This window comes from Schistocerca piceifrons, chromosome 4 (assembly GCF_021461385.2).
Source record: "Schistocerca piceifrons isolate TAMUIC-IGC-003096 chromosome 4, iqSchPice1.1, whole genome shotgun sequence".
NCBI lineage: Eukaryota > Metazoa > Arthropoda > Insecta > Orthoptera > Acrididae > Schistocerca > Schistocerca piceifrons.
The window spans coordinates 293,083,782-293,103,376 of NC_060141.1; the positions used below are offsets into that span (position 1 = coordinate 293,083,782).

The window sequence follows — 19,595 nt, forward strand, 5'->3', positions numbered from 1 at the left end:
TTAATGTGATGAGACCAGGATCAAGAAATGATAAAATAACTTATCATGATCAATGTTCTGAGTGGAAAATAATCAAAAACAATGTTCCCAGATTCAAATGCCACTTTTACAACTTACACTTTCTTACATGAGTGAGCCACTCTCTCAATTGTTCACTACATTAATTCTTAATTAATTATTGTTCAAGAGAAAATCATTTACAATTCAAATGAACTCCTATTGATGTAGCCCCATGTGCAAGCTTTAACCCTGTGGTACAATGCAACTTGTTGATTCATTTCAATGTGATGGCAGTGTGTCAATTCTCAACAACACACTGGATTGCAAGCCCACCCAGGCACATCAATAAGCATGTTATAATTATGAAAATTACAAGGGCAGGTGAGAATGCATTCAAGAAAGTTTTGAAAATATTAAAATGGAAATCCACTACCTATCAAGCCAAAGAAGGTCAAATCTCTGGCAGCATAGTCAGGCTAAGATATAGCAGTCTTGCAAGGTTCAAAGTCAAGGCAGTTAACTACTACTTCACAGGTAGTCTGTCTCCAACCTTAAATACATCTAGGAGGGTGTTCTGTGTCTCATATATCTCACTAAACACTCATTTAGATTGCTTCAGTGTGCACAGATGCACATTTTAGGAAATAGTAAGTAGAGCAAGAATCGTAAACAATTTCAACTGAGAAGTGTTTGTAAGGATGGGTAAGCATACTGAGATATCAAAGGCAGAGAAGAATGATTTCAGGGCTGAAGTGGATGTCCTGTTTTGTATTACAAGACTAAACATCACTTGACAGTAAGAAGAATGAACAATTCAGTTTCTGCAGAAGGTAAACCTTAAAGTGTAATCACACAGCATATTACTTGAACTGAAGTATCTTGAAAGGAAAAATAAGTGGAGAAGTTCTTCTGTTAATACAAAGAAAGATCCTGTGTCAGTGGATTCATTAATGAGCTGGGCATAATCCATATCACTTCAGGCAGGGGGGGTTACCTTCTGAGTCTTGGATGTTATTGAATTTAGCATACGCTAAAATTCAGGAGTAAGTAAGAAACACGTATTTTTCTGTTTTCTCCAAAAAAATTCCTGCCCCAAGAGACAGGCCTCCAAAGATGACATGCAAACACCATTTTGAAGATACCAATTTCAGAAAAAGTTTTAAAATGCTGTATCTCTGTAACAGCTCTAGATATTTTGTTACAGTATTTTTTATTTAAAAGATAATTGCTTTATGATTACAATGGTATCCTCCATTTGGACATATCTGTTAAAGTTCTTTTACTGTCATTTTTTTAAAAAAATTTATAATTTAAGGGATTTTTTTTCCTTCTCCAGAAATGCCAATCCAGAGAAGTTAAGATTTTTTCTGTTAATTAGTACCATGTAGGACTATATTCTCTGTTAAGGAGAGCTTCCACTTTTGAGCTGGACAGGTTTTAAAAAATCAATTTTTTATCTTCCAAGGGTAATGTGTGTCTTCACTGAAGTTTTTTCTTACTAATTTCCTTGTTACAATGTTTATTTCTATTGTCTTTGTTCCAGTTATTTCTTTTCACTTTCTTTGTTGCAGTTATTTCTTTTCTCTTTCATTGTTGCAGATATTTCTTATACTTTGTTGTACTTTCTTGTCATGGTTGTTCATTGCTGGTTTCTGTATTGTAGTTGTTAAGTGCTAATTTGTTTACTGAAGAGGCTTTTAAGAAATCTGAGACCATCAAGTGAGCTCTGTGTTTTCCTGAGGAATTTTCCAATTGACACAGTCGAAAGGACTGTTTGAAATGTCTTCTGACTGGGGCCGCAGGAGAGTGAAGTGTGCTGACTATTTGCATATCCATAAAAGAGTGATATATAAGCAAAATAAAAAAAAACAGACTTTGTACAGGTTGGGAATAAGTGTTCTCATTTGATGACTCTGTTTCAAAGTGAAGATGTGACTTTTTGTGTTCTAAATGTTTTGACAGAATAACACCAACGATAGTATCTGAACAAGATGAAGCCTCCCATGGTGCAGATGATGCAGATTTTGCATCAATAAAGGAAGAATTAAATGCCCTGAATCAGTCAACTACAAAGGCAGGTGTTAGTCCAGTTAAGAAACCATGGTCAGTGAAGTCAGGTCATAAGCTCTATGCATCAAGAAAGTATAGAGAAATTACTAAAGCTATGGATGAATACACTACAGCAAAACTGATCACACTCTTCTAATTAGAAATTCCACCTTCAGAAAAAAATGAACCAAAGCAGTCTTGCACCTCTTGTCAGGAATTTTTCACAGTTATCAATTCAGATATTGAATATTGTGCATCCTATAGTGAAAAGGTGCAAGTTTTAACGATTATTTCAGAGACATTTTCACAAAAAACAATTTTGAAACATGTTCCATCAGTATCAAATCAAGAAATGTGAGGTCTGTAAAAGAAATCTTTGGAAGATCACATCCCTATTGTGGGCATGCTGTAGAAGCAGCTCATGTTTAGATAGTGCAGTCATTTTATCGGGAATATAAGTGGAACTGATCTCGACAGGGTGCCAACAAAAAAGACACTATAACTGTAGCAGTTGAAGGTCAAAAAGTTGTGAAAGTGAAGAAGTACATGACTTGCAGTATTAAAGAAGCTTTTTCAATTTATAAAAGCAACTATGCATCTTCACATATTGGAAGATCAAAATTTTATGCACTATGACCTAAGTGTGTAGGTACACACCCACCAAGAGATGTCTGTTTACTTATATACTGCACAAATTTTGAACTTTGTGTGGTAACTTTGGAGAACTCACTGGATCAAATGACATATGTCACCATGGTTGGTGGTTTGAAGTCATTAGTACACTGTGATGTAAAGTGAGAGACTTGTTTGTTTCAAGAATGTGGTGACTTCCCTGGAAAGGAAGGACTGTCTTTACAGACACTTGGCCTGGAAAATGTAGCAGATAACTCAGCAGAAATTACATATGCAACATGAGAGGAAAATAAACAAATTAAGAAAACTTTGCCTTTGACAGTTTCATTGATGAACTTGGTAAATGGTCAGGGAAAGCAGTAACACACCAGCATCGCAGAAGTGAAAGTGTGTGTACGGGCTGAAGAACTATATTTAGTGCATCACTGCAATTTTACTGAGAACTGGTCTGTAACTCTCCCACAAGAAGTACAAGCATATCATTGGAATAATGACCAGGTGTCAATTTTTCAGGGGTGACATATTTTCGAAACAAGACTACAAGTGTTGCAGTTGTAAGTGATGACGCAGGACATGACTCAGCACATGCTTTGCTAGCAATGTGCAAAATTCTTCAACTAGAAACAGGGGCAGAGAAGATCATCATTATTTCTGATGGTGCTCCAAGTCATTTTACAAATCGTTACCAGCTGTTTGAATTGACTAAGTTGCTTGTGCCAACTGACTGAGTATACAGTGCTACTGGTCACGGGAAGGGGCCTTGTGATGATGTAGGTCTGCTGAAGGACCATACTACAAAACATAATCTTTCCAGACCAAATACATCTGCAATTCAGAATGCTGAGGATTTTATGAGAGTTATGAAATCTTACACATCCACAGCCCTCATTCTTTTGTCCAAAGAGGAAATCAAAGAATTCCTTGAGCATAAAAAAGAAGAATGGTCCAAAAAAACTACTCCTGTGAAAAGGATTCAGAGGACACATTTCTGGACCCAAAGTGATGGGCAAACTCATATTGCATGTACTTTACAGAGCAAGAAACAAGAAATCTCGTTCGTTCAGCCAACACCTCAGAAACAGCAGGATAACATACAGATTCGCAACCTGAGAAGGGGTATGTTTGTGGTGTGTGTATATGGCTGTGACTCATGGATTTCAGAGATTATAGACACCAGTTATGAGTTAAACAAAATTGTAGTGAACTTTTTGCTACCAAATGGACCAGCTACTGAATATAGGTTTCCAGCTGAAGGACACCAACAATGCCATCAGTGCTCACTTCTATTCACAATGTTTTGAAGATTGTAAGTTTTCCAGTTTCAATTGGTTCAATAGAAAGGCATTACTCTATACCAAAGGAAGATACTGAAGCAATGGAATACAGTTTTAGTTCATTGACTGTCTAATTTCATGGCAAAAGAGAGTGCACAGAAGTTGTATAAATTGAAACCTTTAAGTCTTTGGACCTTTCACATACATTTTAGAACCATTTAAAATGCTTGAAAAATGAGTCTCTTACTTGTCTTTCAAAACTAAAATTATGTTAAATAAGGCTAGGTTCTGATTTTTATGAGCCTGTTATATGATAATGTGTGAATAAAATAGGTTTTATGTACAGAAAAAATTTCAAATTGTTTATAAAACCTGTTCAACCTAAAAGTGGAAGCTACTAATCAACAGAAAAAAATCAAAATTTTATGGATCGGCATTAAAAAAAAAAAAAAAAAAAAAAAAAAAAAAAAAAAAAAAAAAAAAAAAAAAAAATTATAAAACAGTTCAGAACACTTTAATAAAAGAACTTCGACAGATAAGTCCAAATGGAGGGTTTCTTTGTAATCATTGAGCAACCATTTTCCAAATAAAAAAAAACTTAGTAAAATATCTAAAACTGTTCCAGATGTATAGCATTTTAAAATTTGTTCCAAAATTCTCATCTTCAAAATAGTATGCACACTGTCATCTTTGGAGGGCTGTATCTCACAGCAGAAATTTTTTTGGAGAAAACAAAAAGTACATGTTCTTTACTTAGCCCTTCATTTTAACACATGCTAAATTCAATAGCATCCAAAACTACGGAGGTAAAATTTTTTTCCTAGCCATCTTGAATTCATATGAACTGTGCAGTTGGTAAAGAGAGGACAATGTTTTGATGTTAGAAATGGACACTGCCATAGAATGTGTCTGATAGGCTGTAGTGAGGAGGAGAGGCAAGTAATTATTAGTGCTATTGACAAAATCCAATTACTTGTATTATCACCTCACAGATGTTGTATCTAGAATGAGAGTTGGTGAGTGACCACATTTAGCATGAAGAGAATTTCTTCCATGACTAAATTAAAAAAAAAGAAACTATGGCTGTATAAACAGAAGAATGTTCCAAAGTCAACTGCAGGTGGCACTGATTTTCATTAAAACCCACTCATAAATCAAACAGAAACCATTGTATAAAATGCTCTAAATGTTAGATTAGGCTGTATACTGTAATCATGTGCATTCCTTGAAAGTATGACACTCAATCACAAATTATTCGTTCTCAAAACTTTCATTGTGGCCTTTATAAACTTGATAAATTATTAATTGAATTAAGAGTATATGCCAGAAATGAAATTTCTTACAGCACCCTTGAGGTAAGATCTTGGAGCACTTGACACGAACAGAAGTTCTGGACCATCAAAGAATTTTCCAGAAGAGACACTGTATCCTGTGGGGAAAAGACAGGTATTAAAAATTTAAAAACAAATTTACTGATATAAAAGATTTCATAGTCCATAATATACTTAAATTTTTCCAAATGAGATTATGTTACCTCAGGAAAAAAACAGTATTTAAATAAGATAAGAGTGAAAGCTTATTTTATGTAAAATAAACAATAAAATATTAAACATGCTGAAAAATTGAAAGCTTGGTAATATTAGTGTAGCTAAAGATACACCACAGATACAGAAAACAATCAATTATTGATGAAATTATTTAATTGGTTTGATAAAATATCTACTCACCAAGTGGCAGCAGAACACACACAAAAAGACTGCTGCGATTGGCAAGCTTTCAGAGTGAGTGGCTCCTTCTTCTAGCAGAAGCAGTTGAAGGGGAAGGAAGAAGGGTGAAAGAAAAGGACTGAAGAGATCTAGGAAAAGGAGTAGATTTTGGGAACGTCACCCACAACTGTGGGTCATGAGAGACTTACCACACAGGATGAGAAGGGAAGACTGATTGTTAGGGACTGCATTGCATGAGATTTGAAAACTTGAGAGTTCAAAAGCAGAAGACAGGATGATATGCAAGACAGAGATTGCTACTAAAGCACCGTGCACAAGTTAATAAGAGTGAGTAAACTAAGTGCATTGTACATAACAGGGGAAGGGTTGGTGAAAAATAGATGGGAAAGACAATCAAAGATGTAGAAAACTAAAATGGACTGAAGCAAAGATTAGTTACAGTGAAAAAAGCTGAGATGAAAGAAATTAATGTAAATTAAGACCAGGTGGGTGTCGAGAACCAAGGACATGTTGTAATGCTAGCATGTCCTTGGTTCTCGACACCCTTCTGGCCTTAATTTACATTAATTTGTTATTTCTCAGCTTTTCTTCACTGTAACTATTCTTCACTTCCATTCATTTTGGTTTTCTACATATTTCATTGCCTTTCCTGTCTATTTTTCACCGCCTCCTCCCACATCCGTTACCTACAATGCACATAGCTTATGCATTCTTATTAACACATGCACAATGTTTTAGTAGTTATCTCTGTCTTGCATATCACCCTGTCTTCCACGTTTAAACTCTCGAGTTTTCAAATCTTGTCCGATGCTGTCCCCAACAATCAGTCTTTCCTTCGCATCCCAAATGGTAAGTCTCCCATGACCTGCAGTTCTGGGTGACTTTTCCAAAATCTACCTCTTTTCCTAGACCTCTCCAGTGCTTTTCCTTCACCCTTCTTCCTTCCCCTTCAACCTGAAGAATGAGCCACTGACTCCAAAACCTTTCCAATCACAACAGTCTTTTATGTGTATGTTCTGATGCTGCTCAGTGAGTTAATTTTCTTATCTATCCAATTAAATAATACTCACAGATAAAAAGACCAACAAACAGTTTCGGATGTTACACTTAGCTTACAACTGCTATTTTCTCCACTCTAATTTTCCACGCAAATCAAAATCTGGCTGTCTAAACTGAATAATTTACCATGCAAAAGACTAAAGTCAGAATTTAATAATTGGATATCAAGAGCTACCTCATGCGGACAATGGCTGAGGAGAAGTTCAGCAGGCCTAAGCTGAGAAGTTTTTATGATACTATCTGGAGTACACCATGATTCATTGCTTGGTCCATTGCCTTTCTCACTATATATCAATAATATTTCAACCAACCTTCACTCTTATAACTACCACTTAAATGCTGACAATATCCAGTTGTATCCTGTTACTTTCCACAAGGGATAAATGACTCATGGAAAGAACAGAATCCTTGTATCAAGAGAAGATGAAAAGGAACTGAATCCCTCTCAGTTTAAATCAGTGTTTACCTGCTTTCATCAGATTCTCATTTGTACAAGGAGAGTCAGCTGGTCTGTCATCTTCCCAATTTTATATTTTTATGTTGTTTGTCACACAATTACCCATACTCAGTGGGTTTTAATGTCTATCTAAGAGTATACACTGAAATCAGCACATCACATATGCACAGATCAGTTTATTACTTCAAAAACTACTCATCACTATTTCAGATGAAAGATTTCTCCTTCACACATGAGTGTAGCCATCATGAAAGTAATAACACTCTTATAGCCAGTCACAGTTTTGGAAATTTGTGGTAAGGTCTTATAGGATCAAACTGCTGAGGTCATCAGTCCCTAGGCTTACACACTACTCAATCTAACTTAAACTAACTTATGCTAAGGACAGCACACACACCCCCATGCCTGACAGAGGACCCAAACCTCCAACAGGGGAAGCTGCGCGGGCCATGACAAGGCACCTCAGACTGTGCGGCCCCACAATTATGTCTTCCCCATTAGTGCTTCCCTATTTTAATCCTCGAATCTGTTTTGTAAGTAGAAATAGTCAGTTAAACATGTTTCATTAATCTTTAATAACAAAGTTTGATCACTGAGCCATAGCTCATTATTAATGCAACAAAGAGAATTCCAAAATGGGTTGCACTCAATTGAATGAGAAATTAAATATGACTACTTACCACATAAATTCTGTGTTGAGTTGTATCTACACAAATTAAACTTATTTTCTTCATGCACACAAGCAGAGAGCAAGAGAGATGGGAGGGGGGGGGGGGGGGGGGATGCACAAGGGGAGAGGGGAGAGAAAGACTCTGTTGAGTTGTTGTCTGGGTCACATCAGATACAGCAAATATAGAAGAGGCAGTGGGAAGAGGGTTGATTGAAGGTTAAGAAGAGGGAGGGACAGCAGAAAAATACAGGGCAGAGACAGTTCACCTAACTGCAGGCTGAGGTTCCATCCCTGAACTACAACCCCTACTTTGATGTGTCACTGTCATGGACAGAGTGGCCTCAAACACAAGTAGAAGAGGTAAGAGAGGGTTTTTGGGGAGGGTAGGGGACTCTAACTAAAGAGTACAGTCTGTTAAGTTTTAAGCTGGCTGATCAGTTCTCTAGTCCTGAATTAGTAAAAGTCTGTAGACACTGGGAGCCTTGAACTGGTAGTAATCTGTTTTTGGCTGCAGCCATTGTTACCTAGCTGACAGTACTGTATGAAGTAGTCTTTGTTGACTGCTTCACTCTATTTTGTACTGTTTTCCTTCCTGGTGATAAGTATACATAACTGTTGCTGTTGGGATCTTTATTCCGTATGTAAATACATAAGATGATTTACATTTTAATTAAGAGAAACATTTAAGAGTTATTTACCTCATATATGACATTTGCTTTTGTGTAAGTAGTAGTAGTAGTAGTAGTAGTAGTAAGTTGTTAACAAAAAACCACTTTCTAAGCATAAATTTTGAATTGCGACCTAGATTTCAGGAAAATACTGCAATAAAGTAATGTGAGCAAGTAACAATTAAAACACATCCTAATGGTCCACTATCAATTGTTGTAACTTAGGTAGTCTAGAAGATAATTATCTTCCATTAGTCATTTTCACTTTACTATAGTATAATTATGATCAGTAACATGATTTCACAATTTCATCAAGCCACTTGAGATGATTATCGTAGCCATGATAATGAGACTTAGGTTTTAGCAATTATGATTACTAATTAACAAAGGGTAGCTAAAGGAAGAAGGAAGTTTTACATGTTCAGTAATCTAGATAAAGAAGCAGTTGTGTCATATGTCAAAGAGAAACTCAAAACATTTATCTATGGGTAGGAGTATGTAGTGAAACTGTGACTCAGGTTTAAAAGAGTAGTTGTTCAGTCACTGGATAAATATGTACCTAGTAGAACAGTTCATGACAAGAAATACCATTCATTGCACATGGTCATTGTAAAGAAACTTCTAAGGAAACAGTTACTACTGCATAATAGGTGTAAAATAAAGCATAGGACTATAGGCAGAGAGATGCTGCACAAAATGCACGTAAAACTGCTTTCTCCATTAAAATGCATGGACCATGTACAAAGGATGTCACAGCAGGATTATTTGTAGTATCCATTACTTGAAATTTGAGGATTCATTGGTCGATAAACAACAGAAGCACTGTGATACAACTAGACTTGTCAATTTTATTAATACTTTTGTCACACAATTATGTATCATGTGCCACTAAACAAGTGCTTAAGAATAAGGCAACTTGCCTAGGTATATTGACAAGGAATATGGTACAAACTGTGACTAACAATAAACCAAAAGTGTGACAGTCCAGGACAACAGTCAACAAAAGTCCACACAAGAGATGATGCTAGCATGCAGTGTTATTTGCCAAATGTGCATTCATGAATTCTTGACACAGCAAATTACTTCCTATATTGTTGATACAAATAAATATGCTCTCCTGTACTATATCACATTATGAGATTAAGCTACATATCTTTCAACTACCCACAGCAGAAAACTCATTTTTAAAAAGTTTTTGTGAAAAAATGTTTTAAAAAATAGAAAATCAAAAAATTATATTAGATTACAAAATAGTCACTTACATATATGATGATTATTAATGAATATTGTTAAATTGTTCTCAAAATCTTAGGAAAGATTACTATTCATACCTACTCTTAAAGCATAATATAGTATTTAAAGTATATAATACAAAATCATAATTCAATAAATAAATTCTGTAAATAAATAAGGATATTAAGAATTACTTTCTCTGTATGCATTTTACCTGATATAGACCAAGTTTCTGAAATAGTCAAATGTATGCTAAGTACATTAACTAAAGTTTTTGCGTGACCAAATTGCCTTTATTTATATGCAAACACACTCATGCAGTTCAATATTTATACTCCCATTTATAAGCAGTGAGCATCGTTAAATATTAAAAATCTTACTTCCACATTATACAAATATCCTAACAAAACACACTATTTTTTTTAAATATTATCCCCAGATTACACATAGTATCAATATCTATTTACTATACTCAGTACAGCATGCAAATTGAGAAAGCATTTCTTCACAATACCATATTCTTTCGGTGTTTAAATATGTAAACCACCACTAGAAAAATGCTCCTATCAGAGCACAAAAATTATATTTCTCTTTAGAAGACATTGTCAGAAAAGTGGAGAACAAGCTGCCTCAATCCTCTTTTTCTCTTCCTCACCAAAAATTTTAGCATGAAAACATATCCACACTCTTTTAGGGCAGAACATTCTAAATCCTTTAGCCCAAACTCTCTCTGTAGCTAGGTCATCACACTTGGCATCTCTTTCACTGTCACTGTCTCTCTCTCTCTCTCTCTCTCTCTCTCTCTCTCTCTCTCTCTCTCTCTCTCTCTTGCCCCCACCTGCTTCTATCTACATTTGTCTCCGCTTACTGCCAGTAGATCATGAATATGACACTTCGTAATGATGTGTCAGCTTTTTTTTTTTTTTTTTTTTTTTTCTTTTTTTTTGATACTTTGCTTATAAATCTTGTTTCACCTAAAACGAGGTTCTTTTCAGGCTTGTTAAAACCCTTCTTACCCCAGTTTTTGTCATTGCAGCACCACTTTTCTCATATTTGTATAGGTGTGAAGGGTTCATTACACACACAAAGGTGTTATGTTGGTGAAAAAAATTACTGAGTAAAAACAAAGTTTGGTGACCTCAGAATCCTTGTAGTGACCCTATAACCTTGACCATGTGTTCACAACATCCATTAAAACTACATTTATGCCTCAGATTGGATACTGCATCCATAAATATGGTAACTTCAAGCCTCTGCATCTCAGTAACAGATAATTTAGCAAAACAAGTCTCAAAGTTCCCTGAGAATGTCATCTTAAAAATCAAATGGTAAAGATTTCAAGGATTTTTTATGAATAGAAATTATAGAAGTGGCCATCCTCACAAATGGTACTATTTGTGCCCAAAGATGATGATGTTTTGGAGGTATCTTAATAATGGCAACAGATTTTCAATAATGAGAAAATGGCATTTCTAGACAAATGTCTACAAAATGTACATCTCAGATTTAAACCATTTGCTATGATTATTTATTTAGACTATTGTGGCTTAATGTGTAATACTGACTAAAAACTGATTTTTGTGGTATTCTGCATCAGTACAGTAACTTTAAACATCTGGATCTCAATAATGGATAATTATACTGAAAAAAGTTTCAAAGTTCCCTAAGAACTTCAGCTTAAGAACATATGTTAAAAATTATGATGATCTGCCATGAAGAGAAATTATAGAAGTGGCCATCCCCACAAATGGATATTTGTACTCTAAAATATTGATTTTTCAGGGTTTTTACAGGAACCACCCACGAACAAATGGTGCTTTTATAAGCCACCTAAGGTCCCCTGTACATCACACTTCATGCAAAAGAACCAACCAACTCGCTCAATTTGTGTGGGCTGGAGCAATTGTGTAATGTAAATTTTGGACCTTGAACTACGGGACAGCTACAGTATGCCCATTCTTTTGATAGGTCGACAAATGGTTGCCAGGACAAGGCCTATTCAATCCACTTGACCCCTTTTCTCTGCGATGAACAGAACGTGGGTTATGACCCTCTGAAAAATTGCATTTTTGTATGCAGATTTTTGGAACATACTGGTACACCCCATGAACCATAGACCTCGCCGTTGGTGGGGAGGCTTTTCGTGCCTCAGCGATACAGATAGCCGTACCATAGGTGCAACCACAACAGAGGGGTATCTGTTGAGAGGCCAGACAAACGTATGGTTCCAGAAGAGGGGCAGCAGCCTTTTCAGTAGTTGCAGGGGCAACAGTCTGGATGATTGACTGATCTGGCCTTGTAACACTAACCAAAATGGCCTTGCTGCGCTGGTACTGCAAACGGCTGAAAGCAAGGGGAAACTACGGCTGTAATTTTTCCCGAGGGCATGCAGCTTTACTGTATGGATAAATGATGATGGCATCTTCTTGGGTAAAATATTCCGGAGGTAAAATAGTCCCCCATTTGGATATCCGGGCGGGGACTACTCAGGAGGACGTCATTATCAGGAGAAAGAAAACTGGCGTTCTACGGATCGGAGCGTGGAATGTCACATTCCTTAATCGGTCAGGTAGGTTAGAAAATTTAAAAAGGGAAATGGATAGGTTAAAGTTTGATATAGTAGGAATTAGTGAAGTTCAGTGGCAGGAGGATCAAGACTTTTGGTTAGGTGAATACAGGGTTATAAATACAAAATCAAATAGGGGTAATGCAGGAATAGGTTTAATAATGAACAAAACAATAGGAGTGCGGGTAAGCTACTACAAACAGCACAGCGAACGCATTGTTGTGGCAAAGATAGACATGAAGCCCATGCCTACAACAGTAGTACAAGTCTATATGCCAACTAGCTCTGCAGATGATGAAGAAATTGAAGAAATGTATGATGAAATAAAAGAAATTATTCAGATAGTGAAGGGAGACGAAAATTTAATAGTACTGGGTGACTGGAATTCGGTAGTAGGAAAAGGGAGAGAAGGAAACGTAGTAGGTGAATATGGATTGGGGGTAAGAAATGAAAGAGGAAGCCACCTGGTGGAATTTTGCACAGAGCACAACTTAATCATAGCTAACACTTGGTTCAAGAATCATAAAAGAAGGTTGTATACATGGAAGAACCCTGGAGATACTAAAAGGTATCAGATAGATTATATAATGGTAAGACAGAGATTTAGGAATCAGGTTTTAAATTGTAAGACATTTCCAGGGGCAGATGTGGACTCTGACCACAATCTATTGGTTATGAACTGTAGATTAAGGAGATGGGACCCGGATAAACTGACTAAACCAGAGGTTGTACAGAGTTTCAGGGAGAGCATAAGGGAACAATTGACAGGAATGGGGAAAGAAATACAGTAGAAGAAGAATGGGTAGCACTGAGGGATGAAGTAGTGAAGGAAGCAGAGGACCAAGTAGGTAAAAAGACGAGGGCTAGGCTAGTAGAAATCCTTGGGTAACAGAAGAAATATTGAATTTAATTGATGAAAGGAGAAAATATAAAAATGCAGTAAATGAAGCAGGCAAAATGGAATACAAACGTCTCAAAAATGAGATTGACAGGAAGTGCAAAATGGCTAAGCAGGGATGGCTAAATGACAAATGTAAGGATGTAGAGGCACATATCACTAGGGGTAAGATAGATACTGCCTACAGAAAAATTAAAGAGACCTTTGGAGAAAAGAGAACCACTTCTATGAATATCAAGAGCTCAGATGGAAACCCAGTTCTAAGCAAAGAAGGGAAGGCAGAAAGGTGGAAGGAGTACATAGAGGGTCTATACAAGGGCGACGTTCTTGAGGACAATATTATAGAAATGGAAGAGAATGTAGATGAAGATGAAATAGGAGATGTGATACTGCATGAAGAGTTTGACAGAGCACTGAAAGACCTAGGTCAAAACAAGGCCTGGGGAGTAGACAACATTCCATTAGAACTACTGCCAACCTTGGGAGAGCCAGGCTTATCAAAACTCTACCATCTGGTGAGCAAGATGTATGAGACAGGCAAAATACCCTCAGACTTCAAGAAGAATATAATAATTCCAGTCTCAAAGAAAGCAGGTGTTGACAGATGTGAAAATTACCAAACTATCAGTTTAATAAGCCACTGCTGCAAAATACTAACGCGAATTCTTTACAGTTGAGTGGAAAAACTGGTCGAAGCCGACCTCAGATAAGATCAGTTTGGATTCCTTACGAATGTTGGAATACATGAGGCAATATTGACCCTATGACTTAACTTAGAAAATAGATTAAGGAAATGCAAACCTACATTTCTAGCATTTGTAGACTTCGAGAAAGCTTTTGACAATCTTGTCTCAAATGCTCTCTTTCAAATTCTGAAGGTGGCAGGGGTAAAATACAGGATGCGAAAGGCTATTTACAATTTGTACAGACACCAGATGGCAGTTATAAGAGTCGAGGGGCATGAAAGGGAAGCAGTGGTTGGGAAGGGAGTGAGACAGGGTTGTAGCCTCTCCCCGATGTTGTTCAATCTGTATATTGAGCAAGCAGTAGAGGAAACAAAAGAAAAATTTGGAGTAGGTATTAAAATCCATGGAGAAGAAATAAAAACTTTGAGGTTCGCTGATGACATTGTAATTCTGTCAGAGACAGCAAAGGACTTGGAAGAGCAGTTGAACAGAATGGACAGTGTCTTGAAAGGAGGATATAAGATGAACATCAACAAAAGCAAAATGAGGATAATGGAATGTAGTCAAATTAAGTCAGGTGATGCTGAGGGAATTAGATTAGGAAATGAGACACTTAAAGTAGTAAAGGAGTTTTGCTATTTGGGGAGCAAAATAACTGATGATGGTCGAAGTAGAGAGGATATAAAATGTCGACTGGCAAAGGTAAGGAAAGCATTTCTGAAGAAGAGAACTTTGTTAACATCGAGTATAGATTTAAGTGTCAGGATGTCGTTTCTGAAAGTATTTGTATGGAGTGTAACTATGTATGGAAGTGAAACATGGACGATAAATAGTTTGGACAAGAAGAGAATAGAAGCTTTTGAAATGTGGTGCTACAGAAGAATGCTGAAGATTAGATGGCTAGATCGCATAACTAATGAGGAGGTACTGAATAGGATTGGGGAGAAGAGGAGTTTGTGGCACAACTTGACTAGAAGAAGGGATTGGTTGGTAGGACATGTTCTGAGGCATCAAAGGATCACCAATTTAGTATTGGAGGGCAGTGTGGAGGGTAAAAATCGTAGAGGGAGACCAAGAGATGAATACACTAAGCAGATTCAGAGGGATGTAGGCTGCAGTACATACTGGGAGATGAAGAAGCTTGCACAGGATATATTAGCGTGGAGAGCTGCATCAAACTAGTCTCAGGCCTGAAGACCACAACAACAACAACAACAATTGGTACTGAGCACGCTGGTACAGTCACACATGGACCAATAGCCTCCAAAAGTTAATCACTTTCAAGCTATCATTCAAACTTTAGAAAATTGAGAAAATATATTCCATCTACTTTCAATCTGTATCATGAATAAATAATAAACATCTGTACTGTTCACAACACTAGCACTTAATATTCACCACGCGACCTCTACAAATGTATATATTACAAGAAAACTATAGCAAATCAAAAAGGATACAATAAGTAACCAATAATTAATTAAATGGCACAACTTACAAACTATTAAAATGAAAAATGGAGTATATTTAAAGAGAAACATATATTACATATGTATGTGGATTTGTTTCTATTCTTTTCAATACGCTGATATTCTTACAATTTGAGCACTTCATTTGAAAAGAGAAAAAAGAAAAAAAATAGGATAAATAAAATTTCTACTCTACTTTTTATTCTTTCTAGTAGGTCTGTAATCACCATCATGCTGAAGAGGCTTTCGGCATTCAGATGTATAGGGCACTGTGGCTCATCTGGCCTTGCTTTGTACAATACTTTCTTTTCCTTTGACACTAGTGGAGCTTTCTCACCCACCATAATGATAATGGTCGTGAAGAACATAGCATTTGCAAATTACAACTGGAGCTCAGCCCCAAATTCTGATGAGGCTTGAATAAAATCAGTCCTCATGTGTCAGGATGTCTGCCATAGATGCCCTAAAGCTCATATTCACATGAATACAAAAACAAATACACTGACCCTAAATTAATATTCATCACTGTTCAATACTTATCAAGCACTTTCCAGTAATGGCAGTACTTCTATTATGGATAAATGCTCCTTCCATGTCACTCTCCACACAAGATTACCTTGATTGTGACCTTTCTTAATTCTTTTTCTCTTACTACTTGATTTAATGCATGCACAAATGCCAACAGTGACGAATTTAATGTAAGTGCTGTCACTTCAAATTGGTATCACCAGTCATTAAAGAAAAAAGCCATGTATTTACAACAGATATGATAAAATTCCAGATGCCAATAGCTGCTTGTTATATCCAGACTATGTAAGTATAAGGGACATTCAAAAAGAAACAAGTCATAGGTATTATAACAGAAACCAGTACGTGTATGTTAGAAGTATCAACCAGGGCTGTTGAGACACTTGTTCCACTGTGGCACAAGGCGGTGAATGGTTGTCTCATAAAATTCCCGGGGCTGCAATGTTAACCAGTTCCATATGTACAGCTGGACGTCATCATCCAAGGTGAATCGTTTGCACCTCAGTGCATTTTTAAGGGGACCAAACATGGCGTAATCTTCTGATTCCCTTCCTGCAGCATGGGACAACAGAGAATGCCCAGTGTTACTCGCAGACCTTGACCACCCTTCACCAAGCGATTAAATCAAAACAACCAGGCAAGCTCACCTATGGGGTCATTCTGCTCCAGGACAATGCAAAGCATCATACAGCCAACATAGTCGTGACACTCCTGCATAAATTCAAATGGGAGGTTCTCGGTGACCCTCCATACAGTCTGGACCTCTCTCCCATGATTATGCCATTTTTGGTCCCCTTAAAAAGGCTCTGAGGGGCAAACAATTCCCCTCTGATGATGACGTCCAGCTGTATGTGCAGAATTGGTTAGCATTGCAGCTTCGGGAATTTTATGAAACTGCCATTCACCATCTTATGTCACAGTGGGACAAGTGTCTCATCAGCCAGGGTCAATACTTCTAACATAAAAGTACTGGTTTCTGTAATTAAGCCTCCAGCTCATTTCTTTTTGAACACCCCTTATATTATACATGTTTGCAATGCAGTCGTTCCTCAAAAATGTCTGACTGACCTGACTGTGGCACAATTATTTCATATAATGTTTGTGTATCAATCACAAGCCATACATCATCATCCTTTTATTGACACTAAATATAATGGTTTACAGGAACCACAATCTGATCTTTCACTTATGTATTCTTTCAGCATTCTTTGAAGTTTTACTTCTGCTGCTATTCTCTTCATTGTACTGTGTATGGCTCTGTATCAAACCATTTGTGTTCTATAACTTGGAATATGCATACACATCTGGACTTCTTACTGATTTTCTTGGAGAATACAGACTGATTTCTCTTCAATACATTCAATAATTTGGAGTGTGGTACCTAAGGAAACTGAGCATGTTGTTTCACCTTCTGCTCAATTAGATCAAGTGTATTTACTTTGTTAGTGACTTTACACTCATCCTGATTACCTTCTTTCCTTCCCTCACCTCACTTTCATTAACTTCAACTGTGTATCTGTGGCAATCTCTTCAGCTTTTAACAAAAAACCCCTTGAAATTACAATTTTATTTTTCTTTGCCATCCTTGACAAATAGATTACGTTTAGTAAAATCTAGCGGCATATTTCTCCATGAGAAAGTCCACTCCATGACCATAACAGAAGCATAAACCTTGGGCAATTAATATGTTTCAAAGCCCGTCTCTTATTAATGCTTGGCCCTTTATTAGTTTACTGTGATTCCCTACAGCACTAATAGTGTTGATTCAATGAACCAGTAAAATTGGAATATCTTCTTTAGCTGATTGTACAATGATGAGCCAAAACATCATGACCACCTGCTTATACAAGCAGCTTATTTGTCTGTCTTTGGAATGATACATCACTGATTCATCACAGATCAGACAGTTTCTTTGTAGGTTTGTGGAGGTATATGGCAGTAGATGTATATGCGCAAGTCATGTAACTCAAGTAAGTAATGGGCCACTGATTTGCCTCTGCAGTGATGATGCCCAATAGAAACCCAGATGGTTTCCATCGGATTCAACTCAGGCAAATGTGGTGGCCAACACATCAAAGTAATTCAACTATGATGCTTGTCAAAGCACTGTAGCATGATTCTAGCTTTGAGACATGAATAGCTATTTGGCTGAGAGATGACATTGATGTCAGAGAAGACATCAGTCAGGTGGTCCACAGGTGGCATGTTGTCTTTGATTACTACCACAGGTCCCATGCAAGCACGATAGAATGTCTACCATAGCATAATACTGCTCCCACCAGCTTGTGTCCATGGCATGGTGTTGTGGCCACAAACATGATTCATCTGCCCATGTGACGCATTTCTATTGATCCACAGTCCAACCCCACAGGTCCCGTCTCCACTGCAATAACAACTGATGATGTGATTAGGTCAACACAGTAACACGTAGGAGCCATCTGCTGCAAAACACAATGTTCACCAATATGTGTGTTCAGAAACACATGAGCATGTACCAACATCATGCTCTTTCATCAGAGGTGCCACAGACCACCACCTATTCTACTTCACCATGCAGACAATCTTCCAAATCCCAAGTTCCGTGAAGCCTAGTGGTAGTTTCACTGCCCTTCTACCACTTTTCTGTAGATGCTCATGACCATAGCACATGGACATTCAACCAGCTTTGCCATTTTTGAAATACCTGTTCACAGGCTATGGGTAATAACAATCTGCCCTTTGTCAATGTCACTTATCTCAGTGGATTTCCCCATTTGCAACCTGTATTTTCACTACAATGATTTCCCAGCTATCTCGTCTCTGCTTACATAATTTCCTCACCACATCACATTCCTGCAACACCACCAGGGGCATCCAACCGTGTGGTGAACAGTGGTCATAATGTTTTGGGTGCCCAGTGTATTGTATGGCTGTGAAACCACTGAACTCATTGCCAGAAACTGTTAAAATACCTACCTTTATGCCATATATCTCAGTTCTGGACCAGGCACCAACACTTCACTATGTATAACTTTGTTTTGTCTAATATATCAGTCTTATGTCCTTTAGTTTTCAGATTTTATAGTCATAATTGGTACTGTTCCTTCCCAAACAGATAAACAAGTATTGGGCCTGGTCCAACAGACATTTTATATGCCAAAATGGAAAAAATACTACTACTGTTGCCATTGAAATTTTTAAGCATTTGAAAATAAGTATCTGGTATCTGTTGTACTTTGAATGCATACCCTTTAACATCCTAGTTGCAAAACTGGAATTTTATAGGATACACAACCCATCTTCAGTTGTATTCAATGTCTTACTGAAGCAACAGGAGTCAGTTTGTATCATATTCTTAGTTGAAAGAAACTTAGATTGGAGTGCCACAGGGTTTGGTCCTTAGTCCATTCCTGTTCACAACTGCAATAAATGATGGATCTTACTATGTAGGTCCCAATTCAATACTGTCTTATGCAAATGGCAACACATTGCTCAACACATGGCATGGCATAATAGAATTGGATCTGGTACCACAGGAAAAATTATAACTGGCAATTAATTGGTTTTCTTCTAATGAACTCCTTTGTAATACAGAACACATGAACTAATTCTGTGGTTAACCAAAGATGTAGAAAGAAAATCAGTTAAACTGTCACGCTTTCATATTCATCCCATATTAAACCAGGAGCAACATATTATCCA

The 19,595-nt window shown here is 37.0% G+C and overlaps 1 protein-coding gene across 1 annotated transcript in view; it reads right to left on the reverse strand.

Annotated features, from left to right (window-relative positions):
- LOC124796280 (integrin alpha-PS5-like) overlaps positions 1 to 19,595 on the reverse strand; it is a 566,708-nt gene that overhangs the window by 316,486 nt on the left and 230,627 nt on the right. The window contains exon 8 of the mRNA XM_047260397.1: positions 5,300 to 5,385. Within this exon, the coding sequence (XP_047116353.1) occupies positions 5,300 to 5,385 (86 nt within the window). The remainder of the gene's footprint in view (positions 1 to 5,299; positions 5,386 to 19,595) is intronic.